Genomic DNA, 19,394 nt, shown 5'->3' on the forward strand with positions numbered 1-19,394 from the left:
CAGAAATCAGCCATTTGGAACTAGCTGTGAATTGTAGTAAAAAAAAAAAAAAAAAAAAAAGTCTTGTTTATTAAGTTAAATTCTACATTTTGGATAAAATGGGAGCATATTTATTACTTATATAACCAGTAAGTAGCATATGTAAGGTACCATATTAAGGTTGGTGCAAAAGTAATCACGGTTTTTGCCGTTACTTTTAATGGCAAAAACTTTTGCAACAGCCTTAACTAGATTCTTGTTTTTTCCTCACTGTTTTTCCTGTAGCATGTTTAAAAGATACAAATCTCACAATTCCTTATTCATATTTTATCAACATGATCTTTAGTGTAATGGGCCAGTATGATGTCCTGTGGGATGTCGAGGCCATTGAAGACTCTCTGGACTAAATTATGGAAGAGAGTTCAAAGTTATGAATTTCTGAGGCTCCATGGTTTGGGCCCTTGGTCTTTTTGATTACTAATTTTGTGACTTTAAGCAGGACTCTTCATCGTATTTGCTTTTGGTTTTCTTGTCTACAGTATTGGAGGTCATCTAAGGTCCACTTGCGATTCTAATATTTTCTTACTACAAAATATTCAGTGATGGTGTAATGGCAAAACCTAGAGTCAAACAGTGTTAAGTTGAGAAAGGTAGTTATATCACTTAAAATGCTCTTAATTTTAAAGGAATGATGATAGAAAAACATTGAATTTTTTAAAAGACAAAAGACTGAAAGTTGATTGCTCAGTCAATCCTTACCTTTTTTTTTTTTTTGAGATGGAGCCTCGTTCTCTCCCCCAGGCTGGAATGCAGTGGCACGATCTCAGTTCACTGCAACCTCCACCTCCTAGGTTCAAGCAATTCCCAAGCCTCAGCCTCCTGAGTAGCTGGGATTACAGGCACATGCCGTCATGCCTGGCTAATTTTTTTGTATTTTTAGTAGAGACGGTGTTTCACCATGTTGGCCAGACTGGTCTTGAACTCCTGACCTCAGGCAATCCGCCCGCCTCATTCTCCCAAAGTGCTGGGATTACAGGTGTGAGCCACCGTACCTGGCCAGTCTTTATGTTATTAATGGTTCTGATTACAAAAAATAACATTTCTTTCATCTGAATCTATTAATAGTACATTGTTTTATTTATTGCATTTGGTGTCACATAAATCTGTCCATGAAGTATAGTGTAAGATACACAGCTGATAATACAGACATAAGACTTTTCCCTTGATAAAAATTATTGTCTACTTTCTCGTCCTGCCGTTTAATAAATGTGTGAGGATATTCATCTTAAATCTTCAGTTAAAAAAAAAAAAACAAAAAAAAAACAGGCCAGGTGCGATGGCTCACGCCTTTAATCCCAGCACTTTGGGAGGCCGAGGCAGGTAGATCACGAGGTCAGGAGTTCAAGACAAGCCTGGCCAACATAGTGAAACCCCGTCTCTACTAAAAATACAAAAATTAGCCTGGCATGATGGCACATGCCTGTAGTCACAGCTACTTGGGAGGCTGAGGAAGGAGAATCACTTGAACCTGGGGGGTGGAGGTTGCAGTGAGCCAAGATTGCACCATTGCAATCCAGCCTGGGTGACAGAGCGAGACTCCTTCTTGGAAAACAAAAACAATAACCGTGTGAGGTTAGTAAATTATAAGAACCTAAAAACAATATAAAGATAAATGAGATAGTACTTATCATATTAAAATGAACAAGAAAGGAGAAATTGAGGGAAAGCCGAATAGCTTTGTTTCCTTCTCTGGAGATAGATCTTTATAATATAACTTTATTATTTTTTAATAAGTGAGTTTCTGTCCCTTCTCGGCCATTTGGCCAAGATCAAGTATAGTATGTGTTCTTACCAGTTTAATATCTGGTATGTCCTCTATCTGAGGACAAATTTTTTTTTTTTTTTTAATACTTTAAGTTCTAGGGTACAATGTGCAGGTTTGTTACATATGTATACATGTGCCATGCTGGTGTGCTGCACCTATTAACTCGTCATTTACATTAGGTATATCTCCTAATGCTATCCCTCCACCCTCCCCCGACACCATGACAGGCCCCGATGTGTGATGTTCCCCACCCTGTGTCCAAGTGTTCTTATTGTTCAATTCCCACCTATGAGTGAGAACATGCGGTGTTTGGTTTTTCGTCCTTGCAATAGTTTGCTGAGAATGATGGTTTCCAGCTTCATCCATGTCCCTACAAAGGACATGAACTCACCCTTTTTTATGGCTGCATAGTATTCCATGGTGTATATGTGCCACATTTTCTTAATCCAGTCTATCATTGATGGACATTTGGGTTGGTTCAAACTCTTTGCTATTGTGAATAGCGCCGCAGTAAACATATGTGTGCATGTGTCTTTATAGCAGCATGGTTTATAATCCTTTGGGTATAGACCCAGTAATGGGATGGCTGGGTCAAATGGTATTTCTAGTTCTAGATCCTTGAGGAATTGCCACACTGTCTTCCACAATGGTTGAACTAGTTTACAGTCCCATCAACAGTGTAAAAGTCTTCCTGCTTCTCCACATCGTCTCCAGCACCTGTTGTTTCCTGACTTTTTAATAGTCACCATTCTAACTAGTATGAGATAGTATCTCATTGTGGTTTTGATTTGCATTTCTCTGATGGCCAGTGATGATGAGCATTTTTTTATGTGTCTGTTGGCTGCATAAATGTCTTCTTTTGAGAAGTGTCTTTTCATATCCTTTGCCCACTTTTTGGTGGGGTTGTTTGATTTTTTTCTTGTAAATTTGTTTAAGTTCTTTGGAGATTCTGGATATTAGCCGTTTGTCAGATGGTTAGATTGCAAAAATTTTCTCCCATTCTGTAGGTTGCCTGTTCACTCTGATGGTAGTTTCTTTTGCTGTGCAGAAGCTCTTTAGTTTAATGAGATCCCATTTGTCAATTTTGGCTTTTGTTGCCATTGCTTTTGGTGTTTTAGTCATGAAGTCCTTGCCCATGCCTATGTCCTCAATGGTATTGCCTAGGTCTAACATTTAAGTCTTTAATCCATCTTGAATTAATTTTCGTATAAGATGTAAGGAAGGGATCCAGTTTCAGCTTTCTATCTATGGCTAGCTAGTTTTCCCAGCACCATTTATTAAATAGGGAATCCTTTCCCCATTTCTTGTTTTTGTCAGGTTTGTCAAAGATCAGATGGTTGTAGATGTGTGGTATTATTTCTGAGGGCTCTGTTCTGTTCCATTGGTGTATATCTCTGTTTTGGTACCAGCACCATGCTGTTTTGGTTACTGTGGCCTTATCATATAGTTTGAAGTCAGGTAGCGTGGTGCCTCCAGCTTTGTTCTTTTTGCTTAGGATTGTCTTGGCAATGTAGGCTCTTTTTTGGTTCCATATGAACTTTAAAGTAGTTTTTTCCAATTCTGTGAAGAAAGTCATTGGTAGCTTGACGCGGATGGCATTGGATCTGTAAATTACCTTGGGCAGTATGGTCATTTTCATGTATTGATTCTTCCTATCCATGAGCATGGAATGTTCTTCCATTTGTTTGTGTCCTCTTTTATTTCATTGAGTAGTGGTTTATAGTTCTCCTTGAAGAGGTCCTTCACATCCCTTGTAAGTTGGATTCCTAGGTATTTTATTCTCTTTGAAGCAATTGTGAATTGCTTCACATGATTTGGCTCTCTGTTTGTTATTGGTGTATAAGAATGCTTGTGATTTTTGCACATTGATTTTGTATCCTGAGACTTTGCTGAAGTTGCATATCAGCTTAAGGAGATTTTGGGCTGAGACGATGGGGTTTTCCAAATATATAATCATGTCATCTGCAAACGGACAATTTTACTTCCTCTTTTCCTAACTGAATACCCTTTATTTCTTTCTCCTGCCTGATTGCCCTGGCCAGAACTTCCAATACTATGTTGAGTAGGAGTGGTAAGAGAGGGCATCCCTGTCTTGTGCCAGTTTTCAAAGGGAATGCTTCCAGTTTTTGCCCATTCAGTATGATATTGGCTGTGGGTTTGTCATAAATAGCTCTTATTATTTTGAGATACGTCCCATCAATACCTAATTTATTGAGAGTTTTTAGCATGAAGAGTTGTTGAATTTTGTCAAAGGCCTTTTCTGCATCTATTGGGATAATCATGTGGTTTTTGTCTTTGGTTCTGTTTATATGATGGATTACATTTATTGATTTGCATATGTTGAACCAGTCTTGCATCCCAGGGATGAAGCCCACTTGATTGTGTTGGATAAGCTTTTTGATGTGCTGCTGGATTTGCTTTGCCAGTATTTTATTAAGGATTTTTGCATTGATGTTCATCAGGGATGTTGGTCTAAAATTCTCTTTTTTTGTTGTGTCTCTGCCAGGCTTTGGTATCAGCATGATTCTGGCCTCATAAAATGAGTTAGGGAGGATTCCCTCTTTTTCTATTGATTGGAATAGTTTCGGAAGGAATGGTACCAGCACCTCTTTGTACCTCTGGTAGAATTCAGCTTTGAATCCGTCTGGTCCTAGACTTTTTTTGGTTGGTAGGCTATTAATTATTGCCTGAATTTCAAAGCCTGTTATTGGTCTATTGAGGGATTCAACTTCTTCCTGATTTAGTCTTGGGAGGGCATATGTGTCCAGGAATTTATCCATTTCTTCTAGATTTTCTAGTTTATTTGCATAGAGGTGTTTATAGTATTCTCTGATGGTAGTTTGTATTTCTGTGGGATTGATGGTGATATCCCCTTTATCATTTTTTATTGCGTTTATTTGATTCTTCTCTCTTTTCTTCTTTATTAGTCTTGCTAGTGGTTTATCAATTTTGTTGATCTCTTCAAAAAACCAGCTCCTGGATTCATTGATTTTTTGAAGGGTTTTTTGTGTCTCTATCTCCTTCAGTTCTGCTCTGATCTTAATTATTTCTTGCCTTCTGCTAGCTTTTGAATGTGATTGCTCTTGCTTCTCTAGTTCTTTTAATTGTGATGTTAAGGTGTCAATTTTAGATCTTTCCTGCTTTCTCTTGTGGGCATTTAGTACTATAAAATTCCCTCTACACACTGCTTTAAATGTGTCCCAGAGATTCTGATATGTTGTGCTGAGGACAAATCTTAAATTGATTTTTGGAGCCAGCAGAGGCAATAGGAGCTTGCTCCATTTACTCCACTCATTGACTTGATATTGCAGTACCTCCAGGTATGGGTGCATTCCCCTGAGGGGAATAAATTTTTTAAAAAAGCAAAATGAGTTTCTTCAGAATATCACATATACCTGTTTTTCAAATGTTAATACATCTTAAAATGAATTATCAGGGCCCAGATTGTATTGATGGGTAGATATTCTATGATATTACAATTATGAAACAATGTTGACTATTTAAGACAATGCAGAATTCTATTACTCATGGTCCGACTAGGGAAGTTTGAAGATGTTTTCTATTTATATTTGGACAGATAGCTCTTAAGTTTGCTAATATGAAAAGTATTATCTTGGAAAAGGGGAAAAGTTAGCCATTTCTTGGATGGGACAAGTGAGTAAAAGATCAGACGGGAGGTAGGAAGAACTGGCAGGTTGAATCTAATAAGATGAGATTAAGTTGATTCTAAAATGTGGATACTTGATATAGGGCGGGGCAGATTTGAGGTTTTTGTTGAGAGCATGCTGAATTTCAACGGACAATAGCATGCAGCTTTGTAGAACACCATTGTGCTGTTTATCTGTATTGCTGGAGTTTTCAATTTTGGCCAACCACACTTTTGAAGGAAGAAGAGACAGGATAATGAGAGAACATAAACTATGTCATATAAGAAACAGTTAAGTAGCATTTTGCCATGGTTTTGTAGAAACTTAATAGATAGGCCAAGGACAATTAGGGTATCATGCTGAAACACTTGAGTGAAAGCTGGAAAGTTCTTTTTAACTGAAACTTTTCTTGGCCTTAAATATGCAGATGATCATTGTGATCCTTTTAAGAGGGATGTATAGTGATTTCTCAGATGTGTTTAGACTGGGAACACATTTTGGAGACCTGTTAATCACCTCTGGAACAATGTTTTAAGGGATGCCAGTTTAGGAAGTGTCTGGTTAAAATAACTGGTAATGAGGTAGGTGCCGTGACTCACGCCTGTAATTCCAGCACTTTGGGAGGCCAAGGCAGTGGATTACTTGAGCCCAAGAGTTCGAGACCAGCCTGGGTAACATGTTGAAACCCCATCTCTCTAAAAAATTAGCTGGATGTGGTGGTGCATGACTGTAGTCCCAGGTACTTGGAAGTGAATCATCTTTCAAATGCAGTTGTATGAAAGAGGCAGGTTCACTTTTGCCAGAAGGTTAAAATCAGGATAGATATGTGAAAGTTACCAGGAAAGAGATTATAATACATTATAAGAAATAACTTTCTTAAATAATTATTCAAAGTTTAGTTGCTCTAGAGGATCAGTTCTTTGTAAGAATCAAAAATAAGATGGATATCTTCTTTGTGGCAATATTATAAAGAGGACACACATATCAGGTGGGTGGTTGAATTAAATGATTTTTAAGATTTCTTATAAATCTGAAATTACTTTTATTAAGGGTTTTCCAAAAAGTTTTGTTGCCGGACTTTTCCATCTAAGTTAATACAATGTTTGAGTTGTTTTAAAAGCATGCAATAGTTTTTCAGAGAAGGTATGAATAATTGATTTGATGTTATAATCTAAAAAAAATTGTGAAAAACATCTGGATTCAGGTACTTGTGTTGCTATTTGTAAGTTATATGACCTCAAGTAAATCACATAGTTTTCAGAGATGTGAATTTTAAATATCTAAAATTAGGGTAGTACAAGTAGGGGTTAGTAGCCCAGCATTTGGGCAAACAGATTTCTAATTTGAATACCGTATTTACCTTATGAATTTAATAGCACTATTACTTTCTCTCTTAGTCTCGTTTTATGTATTTTTAAACTGGAAAAGAAAAATATTTACAGATTACTATAAAGAATAAATGAGATAATGTATATAAAGTGCGTGTCATTATATGTGGTATTTAATATGCCAAATCATTAAGTGTAGAAGTAAAATGGAATTTCTTAGATTAGGAAAGTAAAGGTCAGAGCTGTAAAGTGCTTGCCAAAGTCTCCTGACCAACAACTGGAATTCAGGTCTTCTCCCATACAGTTACATTATTTTTAGTTAAATCATGATGTCTCTCCTTCCGTGTCTCATTCATTGAATGAACATTTATCATATGCCAGGGAGTCTGCATGGTGCTTGGGATTCAGAAATGAAAGGCTAGACCCTTTTCAATGTCTGGTAGTGGGAGAGAGATGGAGGGAATTGACAGTCACAGCACTCTGAAATGGATTCTGTGATATAAGTACATATAAGGGAATACTTGATTTAGAGTTGAGAGGGAGGGTCAGGGAGGGTTTTCCTGGAGAATATTAGGAGTAGGAAAAGCCAAGAAAGTAGAGAAGGACTATAGGAACAATCTATGTAAAAGAACATATATGAGCACCTGGCATATTTGAGAATTTGCAGATGGGTCAGCATTGTTGTTGGCATATCATAAGAAATGAAGCTGGAGGGAGAGATGATGAAGAGATCCTTATGGCTTTCTAAAGAGTTCAGATTTTATTTTTAAGGAACTGGGAAACCCCTGAAAGGGGTTTATTTAATTGAGTAGCGCATGCTCTTGATAATCACAGAAAAGTGAGAAGTAAGGGTTACTTGACTCCTTATTCCTACTCACCAATGATAACTACCAGTAAAGTTCCTTGTAAATTGTTTCAACATTTTTATATTCCTACACAGCCATCTATGAATGTGTACATGTATATCTTTAAAACAACACATACACAGTTGATATGAAAGTAAATATATTTTCTACTTGCTCTTTCTCACATATTTCTTGAATATTTTTCCATATCAGTACACGCAAATCTATGATATTCTTTAATAGCTTCATAACATTCCTTGTGTAGTTGTATCCTGATTTTTTATGCAGTCCTCTACTGAAGAGGAGCTAGATATTTTCTAGACTGTTATTTCTATATACAGTGTTTCAGTGAACATTCTTATGCTTATATCTTTGTATACTCTTGCAGTTATATCTGTAGGTTAAATTTTTAGTAATTATGAAGTATATGTGTGTTTTAGATTTTGATAGCTATTATCAAATTTCCCTCTAAAAGGATAATTTCAGTAATGCATATGTGCTAGCAGTGTATGAGGTCTTAAGTTTTCCCTGAGTTTTCTGGTGGGCTTCCCAGCAGATAATTATTGAGCACCTTCTGTGTGCCAAAGACTATGGTGGGTACTTGAGAAAGTGTTCAAGGCCGAAGTGGTCTCTGCCTTCATGCAGCCCAGAGTTCGAACCATAGGAAGCCTGCAGGTGTTTTGTTTGGTCTATACACTTTCATAGCTGTTTGACAATTAAATTAATTTTCAGTTTTTAAATATTGAGAGATTTTGAAAAATTGGAAAATTTGGTATAACTAGGCAAGCTGGATTCTCTTATATTAGTTTGCTGCAGTTTAGTAGCCACTGCCTTTTTCAGACTGTGCATTGGACTTTCTAGGAGCACGGTCGATTCCATTTCTTATGGTCTCATTTCTTGACCTCTTAACATTTCTTGCCAGAGCCTTGTAAAAGCATTTGAGTGATCGTTTGATATTCAAATTTAAAATACCTAAAACTGAACTCTGATCTTACCCCTAAAACCAGTTCTACTTAGTCTTCATCTCTTTCCTTGTTGCTTAGACCAGAACTGTGGTATCATCCTTCACTTGCCTGTTTATCTCACAGTATGTCAGAAAATTCTATTGCATGTACTTCAAAATATATCTCAAGTCAGACCACTTATCCTTTCCACCTCAACCTCTCTGGCCCATGCCACCATCATCTCTTGCTGGATTTTAGTAGTAATCTTTTTTTTTTTTTTGAGACAGAGTCTCGCTCTTTCGCCCAGGCTGAACTGCAGTGGCGCTATCTCTGCTCACTGCAAGCTCCGCCTCCCAGGTTCACGCCATTCTCCTGCCTCAGCCTCCTGAGTAGCTGGGAATACAGGCGCTTGCCACCACACCCAGCTAATTTTTTCTATTTTTAGTAGAGACGGTGTTTCACTGTGTTAGCCAGGATGGTCTCGATCTCCTGACCTCATGATCCACCCGCCTCGGCCTCCCAAAGTGCTGGGATTACAGGTGTAAGTGGTCTCACTGCTTCCACCTTTGCCCTTCTACTGACTTCCCCATGTAACAGCCAGATGATCCTTTTAAAATGAGAGAACCTATTACTTATATGCTCAGAATCTATAGTAGCTCCTCATTTAACTCAGAATAAAAGCTAAAGTTTATAAGAAGTTACCTAACTTACAAGGTATACCTTGTACATGCCAAGTACACCTTTATATAAGGCCTTTGTCTTGGTTTCTCCATTTGTATGGGATGTTCTTCCCAGATAGCTGCATGGGCAAGCTCCTTAATTCTTTGCTGGAAGGTTACCTTTTTGGTGAAGTCTGCACTAGCTTTCTGTTTAAATTTGCATGTTCTCTTCCCTTGTCAACCTTCCACTGACCCATGTGCCCTATTCCTGTTCCTTTTTTCCGTAAGTATTCTTACCTCTTATTATTTGCTTATTTTTTTAATCATCTGTTATTTTTTCCCCATTAGAGTGTAAGCTATGCAAGGGAGAAATTCTGGCCTTTTATTTACTAATAATATCCCAGGTGTAAGGAATAGTGCATAGAATATAGTTGGTCCTTAATAAATATTTGTTGAACAAATGAATGCATTTTGAATTTGCAGGCTCTGCTGTGCAGTTTGTTTTTCTTACTGTTTTATTAGGTAATAATAATAGGAAATACATGTATAGTGCTTATATGCAAAGACCTATTTTAAACCCTTTATTTTGAATCCCCTGAATCCTTCTACCCTGAGGTAGAAACTGTTATTATCTACTTATTATAGACAGGTAAACATAGGCATTGAGAGGCTAAATAATTTGTCCAAAGTCAGAGCTTAGTAAAGGAAGAACCAGGATTCAGATTTTTTAGCCAGTCTTGAACCTGAGTCTGCACTTTATAACACCATGCTGTCCTTTTTATTTTAAGGAAATTAGCTCTTTATGATGTATTGCAGATCATTTTTCTGTGTAATTTTTTTGACTTAGTTTTTGTGGATTTTTTTGCCTTCTAAAGTATTTTTATTTAGTAAAAAAATCTATTAATGTATTTTTTTGAGGGATTTGTTTGTTTCAGACAGGATCTTGCCCTGTTGCCCAGGCCAGAGTGCAGTGGTTTGCAGTCACGGCTCACTGCAGCCTCAAACTCCCAGGTACCTTTGAAGCTTTTAAACTTACTTTTTAGAAGGATCTCCCTGATTTTAACATTAATCATTTAGTCATTTTCTTCCTTATTTGATTTGATTTGAAATAGAAGTTTAAATTAAGCAGATATATATTTTATATCACCTTGACAGCATTATGGAGATTTTGTTTGAGGGCAACAAAATTAAAAGTTGGAACAGCATTTAGGAACCTGGCACTAATTGAAGTAAAAAATAATCGTCTGAGAATAGGCTGTAAGGATGGACGGGAATAGACTGATTTCAAGAAATATTTAGGGCCAGGTGCAGTGGCTCACACCTATAATCCCAGCACTTTGGGAGGCCTAGGTGGGTGGATTGCTTGAGCTCAGGAGTTTGAGACCAGCCTGGGCAATGTGGTGAAACCCAGTCTCTACACACACACAAAATAAATACAAAAATTAGCTGGGTATGGTGGTGTGTGCCTGTAGTCCCAGCTACTTGGGGGACTGAGGTGGGAGAATCACTGGAGACCAGGAGGCCAACACTGCAGGAGTCACCTTCACACCACTGTATTCTAGCCTGGGTGACAAAGTGAGACTCTGTCTCAAAAAATGAAATAAATAAATATTTGATAAAATCTTCAAGTCTTAGTGACTTATGAGCTGTGCATCAAAGGACTCTGGGATAACACCCAGATTTCTGGTTGTGAGAGTTTGGAAGAGAGGAAATATGTTTGTTGGGGTGCCATTTATTGGTTGAATGTATGAATCATTGAAATGAGGTAAAACAGGAAGGAACAGGTTTGGAAGATAAAATGATAACTCAGTTTTTCATATGTTGAATTTGAGATGCCTTATGAATATCTCATTTTCAACACTTAGGTTCATTGGGCAATTTGATAAATGAGAGTCTTAGCTTAGGAAAGAAAATTGGGCTTAGAGATACTAGGTTTAGGGAAATACTAAACTGTGTGAGTGCATGAGCTACTTTTTTGCCTTGTTTTTTTTCCAGGATTATTACATTGGATATAATATAAAAATGGCTTGGGAACAGCTTTAAAGACTGTAAAAAGACTGTATGTTTGTGGTATGTATGATAAGACGTTTTTGTAGCTATTTTCATTATCACTCAGAAAAGAGTATTAGTGTCTCTACAGGGGAGTGTGTCACAAAGGTGAGAGTGGAAAGGATGTCACCAAGGATCACTACTCTAGAGCAAAAATTCAGATATTTTAAAACTAGGAAGGACTTAGAGGCTACCTGACTTAGCAATGACAATTTATAATTTCTGAATATTCCATTTGCATAAAAGCCAACTTGGGGGGCTTCCTGTTCTTTAGGAGACTCTCAGGTAAAGTTGCGACAGAAGATATGCCAAAGTTATTTTCTTAGAAGAAAGGGATATTTGTGATTAAGCAGACCTGGGTTTGAATTTTGTCTATGCCACTTTCTGCCTCTGTGATCTTTTAACACAGGGTAACAAGGGGATCTTTTAACAAGGGGTAGTATGATTTTTCTGTCTATCTAAGCCTCAGTTTCTTCCACTGCTTAAATGGAAATGGTAAGAAATGGTAATTTTCTTTTAGCAAGGATGATAAGTAGCTTCCACTAGCTTAGAGATTAGAGATAATGAGTGGAAGTGTCCCAACATTTCTAATAGACCTATTAAGTAAATAGAACCTCTTATGATCAATATTTTTTCAGCCTGTTTTTATCTTGTATCACAGCTTTATTTTGAAGCCAGTTACTCTAAAGTTGAACAACTGTATTCTAAGCTATAGTTATTTGCAGATGTTTAATGATTTGAAGGGATCCAATGTATGCATAAAAATTGGTATTTGTGAATATTTGTATTGTCTAAGCCAAAAAACGACTCCTAGAGGATTTCTTTTTTTTTTTTAATTATACTTTAAGTTTTAGGGTACATGTGCACAATATGCACAAGTTAACTTATTTGTTATTCATAAAAACTCTGTGAGATAGGCATTATCTGCATATTGCAGATAAGGAAATTGAGGTGTAGAGGAGCTAAGTAACTTATACAAAATTATATAGCTAGTAAGTGAAAAGAATTTGAATCCAGACAGTCTGGCTCCAGAGCCTCTGATATACCAAGTACTATTGAGGATAACTGCAGTGACAGTTTCACTTGCCTTAGAGCAGTGATTCTTTGTTGACATCTTTTCCACCTCCACCCTCATGGCAGAATTCACAGTAAAGATGCTGGTACTCCTCCCTAGATATGTATCTGCCATATCACATGAACCCCTCAACCTTTGAGAAAATGAAAGATGTTTCTGAAAAAAACAAATGATGCCTGTGTCAGCAGTGTGGGTGCACAAAGAATTAAGAAGCACTGCTTTCTAGTATTTGTCAGAACTAACCTTTATTTGATTCTTATGGAAATTCAACAAGCTTCTTACATACATAGTTTCCATAAATTTTAGCCGCAGCTTTCTGGTAACTTGTATTGATACTCCATTTTCAAATGAAGAGACTAAGACGTAAAGAAATTGAATAAATTGCCCAAGGTTGTACAACTCAGAAGTCTGAAATGAAAGTGCTGTGACTCAAAATTTCATACTTTAAAAATGTTATGCTGTGATGACTTGGTTTTTATTTATAATATGGAAGGTTCTGCTGAAAGCCAAAATAGCCTTCTCTGTGTACTCTCCATTCTGTGAATTTTAATGTTTGCATTTATTCATGTTAACACTAAATGAGAGAGATATAAAATTAACCAAGAGACAGAATAAATCAAAGCATTGTTTTTTTTAGGGGAAAAAACCTGAAGTATATGCTAATTAAGTTCAAATTAAAATACATTTTTATATATGTGGTCAACATAGATCTCAGCTCTTCTACCCTAGCTCCTGCTCATCTATTGACATAACTTTAAGTTGCTGCCAATTAGAATTCACAGTAGCTTCTGTTGCTGCTCAGATGATAAGTGGTTGTGCTCTGTTCTCTCTGGTAACAACTTCTAGTAGATAGGAACAGGGGTTGAGTTGATGCTCTGTTTGCTTATTCCAGCCATCTATTCAGTATTTGGTAACTGGTGACGCTCTTAAAGATTACTAACAATGAGCAGTTTAGCTTTAGGCTATGTGTATCTGACAAGTGTAAGCCACAGAAAAATCCAGTTGGCTTAGGTGATAAAATGATTTAAACTTTGGGCTATGTAGATTGGCAGGTTAATTCATTGATGGCTTACATTTTGTTGTTATTCTGTTTGCTTTCCTTTTTCTTCTCTTAATTTTGTTTTTCCATTCTTTGTTGCTTTCTCTTTTTCATTGTTTGTGTCCCTTTCTTATAGCTTAGGCCTTCTAAAGGTACTGCATAATTGGTCAGTGACATTGAAAGAAGTTTCCAAGTTTCCACTGTAGGGAAGAGCTTTGGGGCAGAACCTCAGAGGACAGTGAAGGCTAATCAAACATGCCAGCCACAACTGTCTTTGTTTTTCTGCAACCCAAAGAAATGCCTTATAGATTCTTGGTATTCTGTTGTAAACTTAACCAGTGTTATTAAACTTTGTTTTAGGAACTGCAACCATGAATGAAGAAAATATAGATGGAACAAATGGATGCAGTAAAGTTCGAAATGGTACTCAGAATGAAGCAGCATTACTTGCTTTGATGGAAAAGACTGGTTACAACATGGTTCAGGAAAATGGACAAAGGAAATTTGGTGGTCCTCCTCCAGGTGTGGATTTATTTACAGTCCTTTAAATTTAATCTTTAACCTCCTCATGTAGATTAGATGTGTATCCCCACAAGTATTCCAAACAATAGCTCTCTCCTTGTAACTGCTTTAAGACTTTTTTTTTTTACTGTTGAGGAGAGTTAGATTATAAATGTTATTCATGTCTTACCATTACGTTTTTTCAGCCCTGCTCTTCATCTAAGAAGCAGTTGAGAAAGAAGCTGGGCTAGGTTGAGAAAGAAGTCAGGATTAGGAAAGTAGAGAAAAGGGTGCTACTCTAGGTGTTAAAGAGGAGATCATCTGGGGAGGAATTTGAAACAGCAGTGAGTAGGTGAGTGGTTTTTAAACTAGAAAACCAAATGGAAACAGGTGAATAGAATGTTTGACTTTTCTACCAATAGTCAGTACAATTCCTTTGCCCGAAACCCTTCAGTTTATCACACTTAAAATAAAAATCTGGCTTCTGGTTACCTCAATGGCTACAGCACTTACCACTTTCCTCCTTTCTCAAGTACATGTTAGCTGTACAGGCTTCCATAATCTATGTTGCTCTGACATAAAAGCACTTGCTTTTTCTTCTTTCCAAATGCCCTTTTCCCAGATAATCCTCGTGGCTCACTCCCTCATTCTATTCAGGTCTCTGCTTAAATCTCATGTGCCCAGAGATTTGCCTGACCTCTCTCTTGATTTTCTTCGTGGCACTTAATCACTCACTTGTTACCTCCCTTCTCTATTGAATATTAGCTTCATAAGGGAAGGGGCTTTATTTTGTCCACTGTTGTATCACCAATACCTAGAATTGTGAGTGGCACACAGCACAGCAAATTTGTTGAATGAATATATGATTGAATAGTGAGTACAAATATCTGATTAGAATTTATGTGTCTGTTCATTTTTGTCGTGCAGGTTGGGAAGGTCCACCTCCACCTAGAGGCTGTGAAGTTTTTGTAGGAAAAATACCTCGTGATATGTATGAAGATGAGTTAGTTCCTGTATTTGAAAGAGCTGGGAAGATATATGAATTTCGACTTATGATGGAATTTAGTGGTGAAAATCGAGGTTATGCTTTTGTGATGTACACTACAAAAGAAGAAGCCCAATTAGCCATCAGAATTCTTAATAATTATGAAATTCGACCAGGGAAGTTTATTGGTGTGTGTGTAAGCTTGGATAATTGTAGATTATTTATTGGAGCTATTCCCAAGGAAAAGAAGAAAGAAGAAATTTTAGATGAAATGAAGAAAGTTACAGAAGGAGTTGTAGATGTCATTGTTTATCCAAGTGCAACTGATAAGACCAAAAATCGTGGTTTTGCATTTGTGGAATATGAATCTCACAGAGCTGCTGCTATGGCAAGGAGGAAACTAATTCCAGGTAAACTGATTCTTTTAAAGGTTGTTTTTCAATATTAACATTATTACAAATATGGAGAGATGATAGTACATCAGGGATCAATATTATCAAAATACATAATGCCACTTAAAGAGGAGTAAAGAATTGTTTGAGTAATGAAGTAAAATAAATCACATGATTCTAAAAGACAAGAAATTGTTCCAGTAAAATGAGTCCTATTTATGATATTTTTACTGGATATATACACTTTGAGCTGTTAATTGTTGTTTAATAAAAATCCAAGGGCAACACTTAATTCTTCTGATAAAGATCTATCTTTGAAGTGTATTTGTTTTATTGACTCTTAAATTACATAGTAAGTTTTAGTTATTTACTTTAGTAAAAATTTTTGTGTGAATAGGAAACAAATGCTTAACCAAATTTATTGTTGTGTAGTTGAGTTTCTGCTTCTCTGGGGCAACAGTTTTACTGAACCTCTTTAACTTTTATTTTTTATTTTAATTCTCTTCAATTTTTTTTTTTTTTACAGGAACATTCCAACTATGGGGCCACACCATTCAGGTAGATTGGGCTGACCCAGAGAAAGAGGTGGATGAGGAAACCATGCAGAGAGTTAAAGTTCTTTATGTAAGAAATTTAATGATCTCAACTACAGAGGAAACAATTAAAGCAGAATTCAATAAATTTAAGCCTGGTGCAGTTGAACGGGTAAAGAAACTTAGAGATTATGCTTTTGTTCACTTTTTCAACCGAGAAGATGCAGTGGCTGCCATGTCTGTTATGAATGGAAAATGCATTGATGGAGCAAGTATTGAGGTAACACTAGCTAAACCAGTAAATAAAGAAAACACTTGGAGGCAGCATCTTAACGGTCAGATTAGTCCAAATTCTGAAAATCTGATTGTGTTTGCTAACAAAGAAGAGAGCCACCCAAAAACTCTAGGCAAGCTGCCAACTCTTCCTGCTCGTCTCAATGGTCAGCATAGCCCAAGTCCGCCTGAAGTTGAAAGATGCACTTACCCTTTTTATCCTGGAACAAAGCTTACTCCAATTAGTATGTATTCTTTAAAATCCAATCATTTTAATTCTGCAGTAATGCATTTGGATTATTACTGCAACAAAAATAACTGGGCACCACCAGAATATTATTTATATTCAACAACAAGTCAAGATGGGAAAGTACTCTTGGTATATAAGATAGTAATTCCTGCTATTGCAAATGGATCCCAGAGTTACTTCATGCCAGACAAACTCTGTACTACATTGGAAGATGCAAAGGAACTGGCAGCCCAGTTTACATTACTTCATTTGGGTAAGTTTAAAAATACTTTAAACGATGTATAATATGAAATTAGGAAATACTGTAGATTATTTTTAAATTCATTTATTTTGAACTCTTAACATTAGTGGTAAGTATGTAACATAAATTTTATCTCAATTTTATAAAGTCATGATAACTTTCTTGAAACTTGTGCCCCGTAAAATCTTCCTACATTTAGCTCTTCTTTTTTTTTTTTTTTTTTTTGAGAGATGGAGTCTCGCTCTGTCGCCTGGGCTTATGTGCAGTGGCATAATCTTGGCTCAGTGCAGCCTCTGCCTCCTAGGTTCAAGCGATTCTCCTGCCTCAGCCTCCCGCGTAGCTGGGACTACAGGCATGTGCCACCATGCCTGGCTAATTTTTTGTATTTTTAGTAGAGACGGGATTTCACTGTGTTAGCTAGGATGGTCTCGATCTCCTGACCTCGTGATCTGCCCGCCTCGGCCTCCCAAAGTGCTGGGATTACGGGTGTGAGCCACCGCACCTAGCCTACATTTAGCTTTTTAAGCATTAACCTGTGGGAAAATTTGGTTTTAACTTACTGTAGTGTTCATGACCCTGTTTTATTAATTTATTGTTTTTTTAATGACTAATTCTCAGTTGAAATAAAAATTTTTTGTATAAGTTACAGGATATGTTAATTAAACCAATTTGTAAGAGAGTGTCCCTGCATCTTTGGTGAAGTCTACATAATGATCTTTTTGAGGGGCAGGGGGTAGGGAGTTAGTAAAATCAGCAGGATTTCAGATGGGTCGTGTGTAGACACAGCTTTATGCTCACCAATCTGGAAATTTGTCATTATCACTCATGAAAGACAAAAAGCATCATTAAGAGATGTTTGTGACCATTTTCTTTTTTAATTTCATGTTTTTCAAAAAGTAAATTTTCTTTAAAACGTTTGAAGGATAATTATGAAAGGCTTTGCAAAAGCATAGAAAGATATGCTAACTAAATATTTGACGTTGTGAAGGAAGAGACATAATATCACTATGGTGTTTTCTTTCTGTTTTTTACTGTTAGATTAGCCTCCCCCCTCCTCCATCCCCCGAAACCTGTTTATTTTTTAATGTGGCTATAGATTTTAGTTGATGATTACTTTGTGTCCCAAATAATATTTATTGGAAGAGTAGTGGTTTCCTGAGAATCAAATAAAAGAGAAAGCTCTTTTGAGGGTTATCATTGTTTCTTGATTATAATTGTGAAACTCTTCACTGAAAATTATTTTTTATATGGTTGCAGAACCATAGTACAGAAGCTTACATGTATTTAAAATTCATATTCGCAAGTTTAAGAGAAAATAGTCAAGAAAAACATTCTCAAAAGGGAGAATAATTTTTATATATTGTTTAGGCTTACTTATGTACCATAGCCATTGCCATACTATTACAATTTTTTTTTTTTTTTTGAGACGGAGTCTTGCTTTGTCACCCAGACTTGAGTGCAGTAGCATGATCTTGGCTCACTGCAACCTCTGTCTCCTGGATTCAAGCAATTCTCCTGCCTCAGCCTCCTGAGTAGCTGGGATTACAGGCGCCCACCACCACGCCTGGCTAATTTTTGTGTTTTTAGTAGAGACGGGGTTTCACCATGTTGGCCGGGCTGGTCTTGAACTACTGACCTCAGGCAGCCCGCCCTCCTCGGCCTCCCAAAGTATATTACAGATACTTTTAAGAGATTCTGATTTGGAGATATCAACAAAACTTGTGGGACTAAAGGTAAGGTTCCACTTAAAGACACATTTAAGCAGTGTCCTCAATTATTAGTTTCGAGATATTTGGGGATTTGGCATCATTGAAGCTAATAAATTCTTAGTTCTTATTTCTATTGATGCACAAAATAGAAGCCTTCAATTTTACTTTCAATAAAGACCATCTAAGTTAAAGAAAAAATTGTTAGGTAGATAGCAAATAATTCCAATTAAGTTTCTTAGAGAAAAATGGGTCTAAATATTATTTTGGAGTGGGATGTAATTAGTTGCTGAGCAAGTTTCTCCCAAGGATACTTGTGTCTGATCTACCATGCTAATACTGAAAGATTTTTAAAATTTCTATCCCCTCTCATTCATTTACACATAAACTTCTAAAATTCTTACAACATAGCCGTGTTAGTTTAATTTATGGCAAAATTGTATGTAGACATTGTTTGCCCATTTCATAAAGAAGATTCAGATTCTATATGGAAGCAGAGCTTTTAACTCCCTTATTACCATAGTTAACTATATAACATAGTTAAACAAACCTGTAGTTCCCTAAGAAAACACCTAATCAGGTACAATATTTTCAACTTAATTATGGTTAATTAGTGATCAAGGTAACGTCAATAAATGAAATCTTCAGTGGGCACATGCAGATTGTTTTAGTCATCTATTCCAGATTTTATCAACCTTGTATCAATGCTGATTTTAATAAAAAGTTGAACAATTTGTATTTTATGTATTTCGTCAATCTATATTCAGTCTCAGAACAGTTAATATAATGTAAGCAAAATTCACATATAAACAAAAAGATTAAACAAAACCCTAGGTCCTATTTCGGTGGAGTACGCAAAGCCTGAGGTCTTGTCTATGGACAGTAACACAGAAATCCTTATGGTGCTTGACTACTTATGTAAGTGAAGATTGTTGAGTTAGAGGCAGGAAAATGTATTTAGGCAGCTGAGAAGGAGAAAGAGAATTCAGGGAAGCAGAAGAGCCAGAGATCAGAGGTCTAGGCAACTTTGATCAGAAAACAAATGTCAGCCCTTCAGAGTCGTTAAAGTAGGGCCAGGAGCTGTAGACAGCGAGGAGGTTCCATGTTGCCACATGGCAGGTTA

The 19,394-nt window shown here is 36.6% G+C and overlaps 1 protein-coding gene and 1 pseudogene across 21 annotated transcripts in view; both read left to right on the plus strand.

The window, feature by feature from the left end:
• Positions 1–19,394, plus strand: part of RBM46 (RNA binding motif protein 46) — a 49,796-nt gene that overhangs the window by 4,129 nt on the left and 26,273 nt on the right. For 15 of the 21 annotated variants that reach the window (XM_054485332.1, XM_054485321.1, XM_054485313.1 and 12 more), the window contains 3 exons: positions 13,751–13,912; positions 14,819–15,286; positions 15,795–16,577. In XM_054485332.1, the coding sequence (XP_054341307.1) occupies positions 13,762–13,912; positions 14,819–15,286; positions 15,795–16,577 (1,402 nt within the window). In that variant the 5' untranslated portion in view covers positions 13,751–13,761. Of the gene's footprint in view, positions 1–10,145; positions 10,239–11,222; positions 11,298–13,750; positions 13,913–14,818; positions 15,287–15,794; positions 16,578–19,394 lie in introns of those variants that run through there. The other 6 variants (XM_054485333.1, XM_054485327.1, XM_054485317.1 and 3 more) reach the window with 3 other exon arrangements.
• On the plus strand, positions 1,783–1,949 carry LOC129036012 (U2 spliceosomal RNA; annotated as a pseudogene).

The sequence above is a fragment of the Pongo pygmaeus genome, chromosome 3 (genome assembly GCF_028885625.2).
Source record: "Pongo pygmaeus isolate AG05252 chromosome 3, NHGRI_mPonPyg2-v2.0_pri, whole genome shotgun sequence".
Taxonomy (NCBI): Eukaryota; Metazoa; Chordata; class Mammalia; order Primates; family Hominidae; genus Pongo; species Pongo pygmaeus.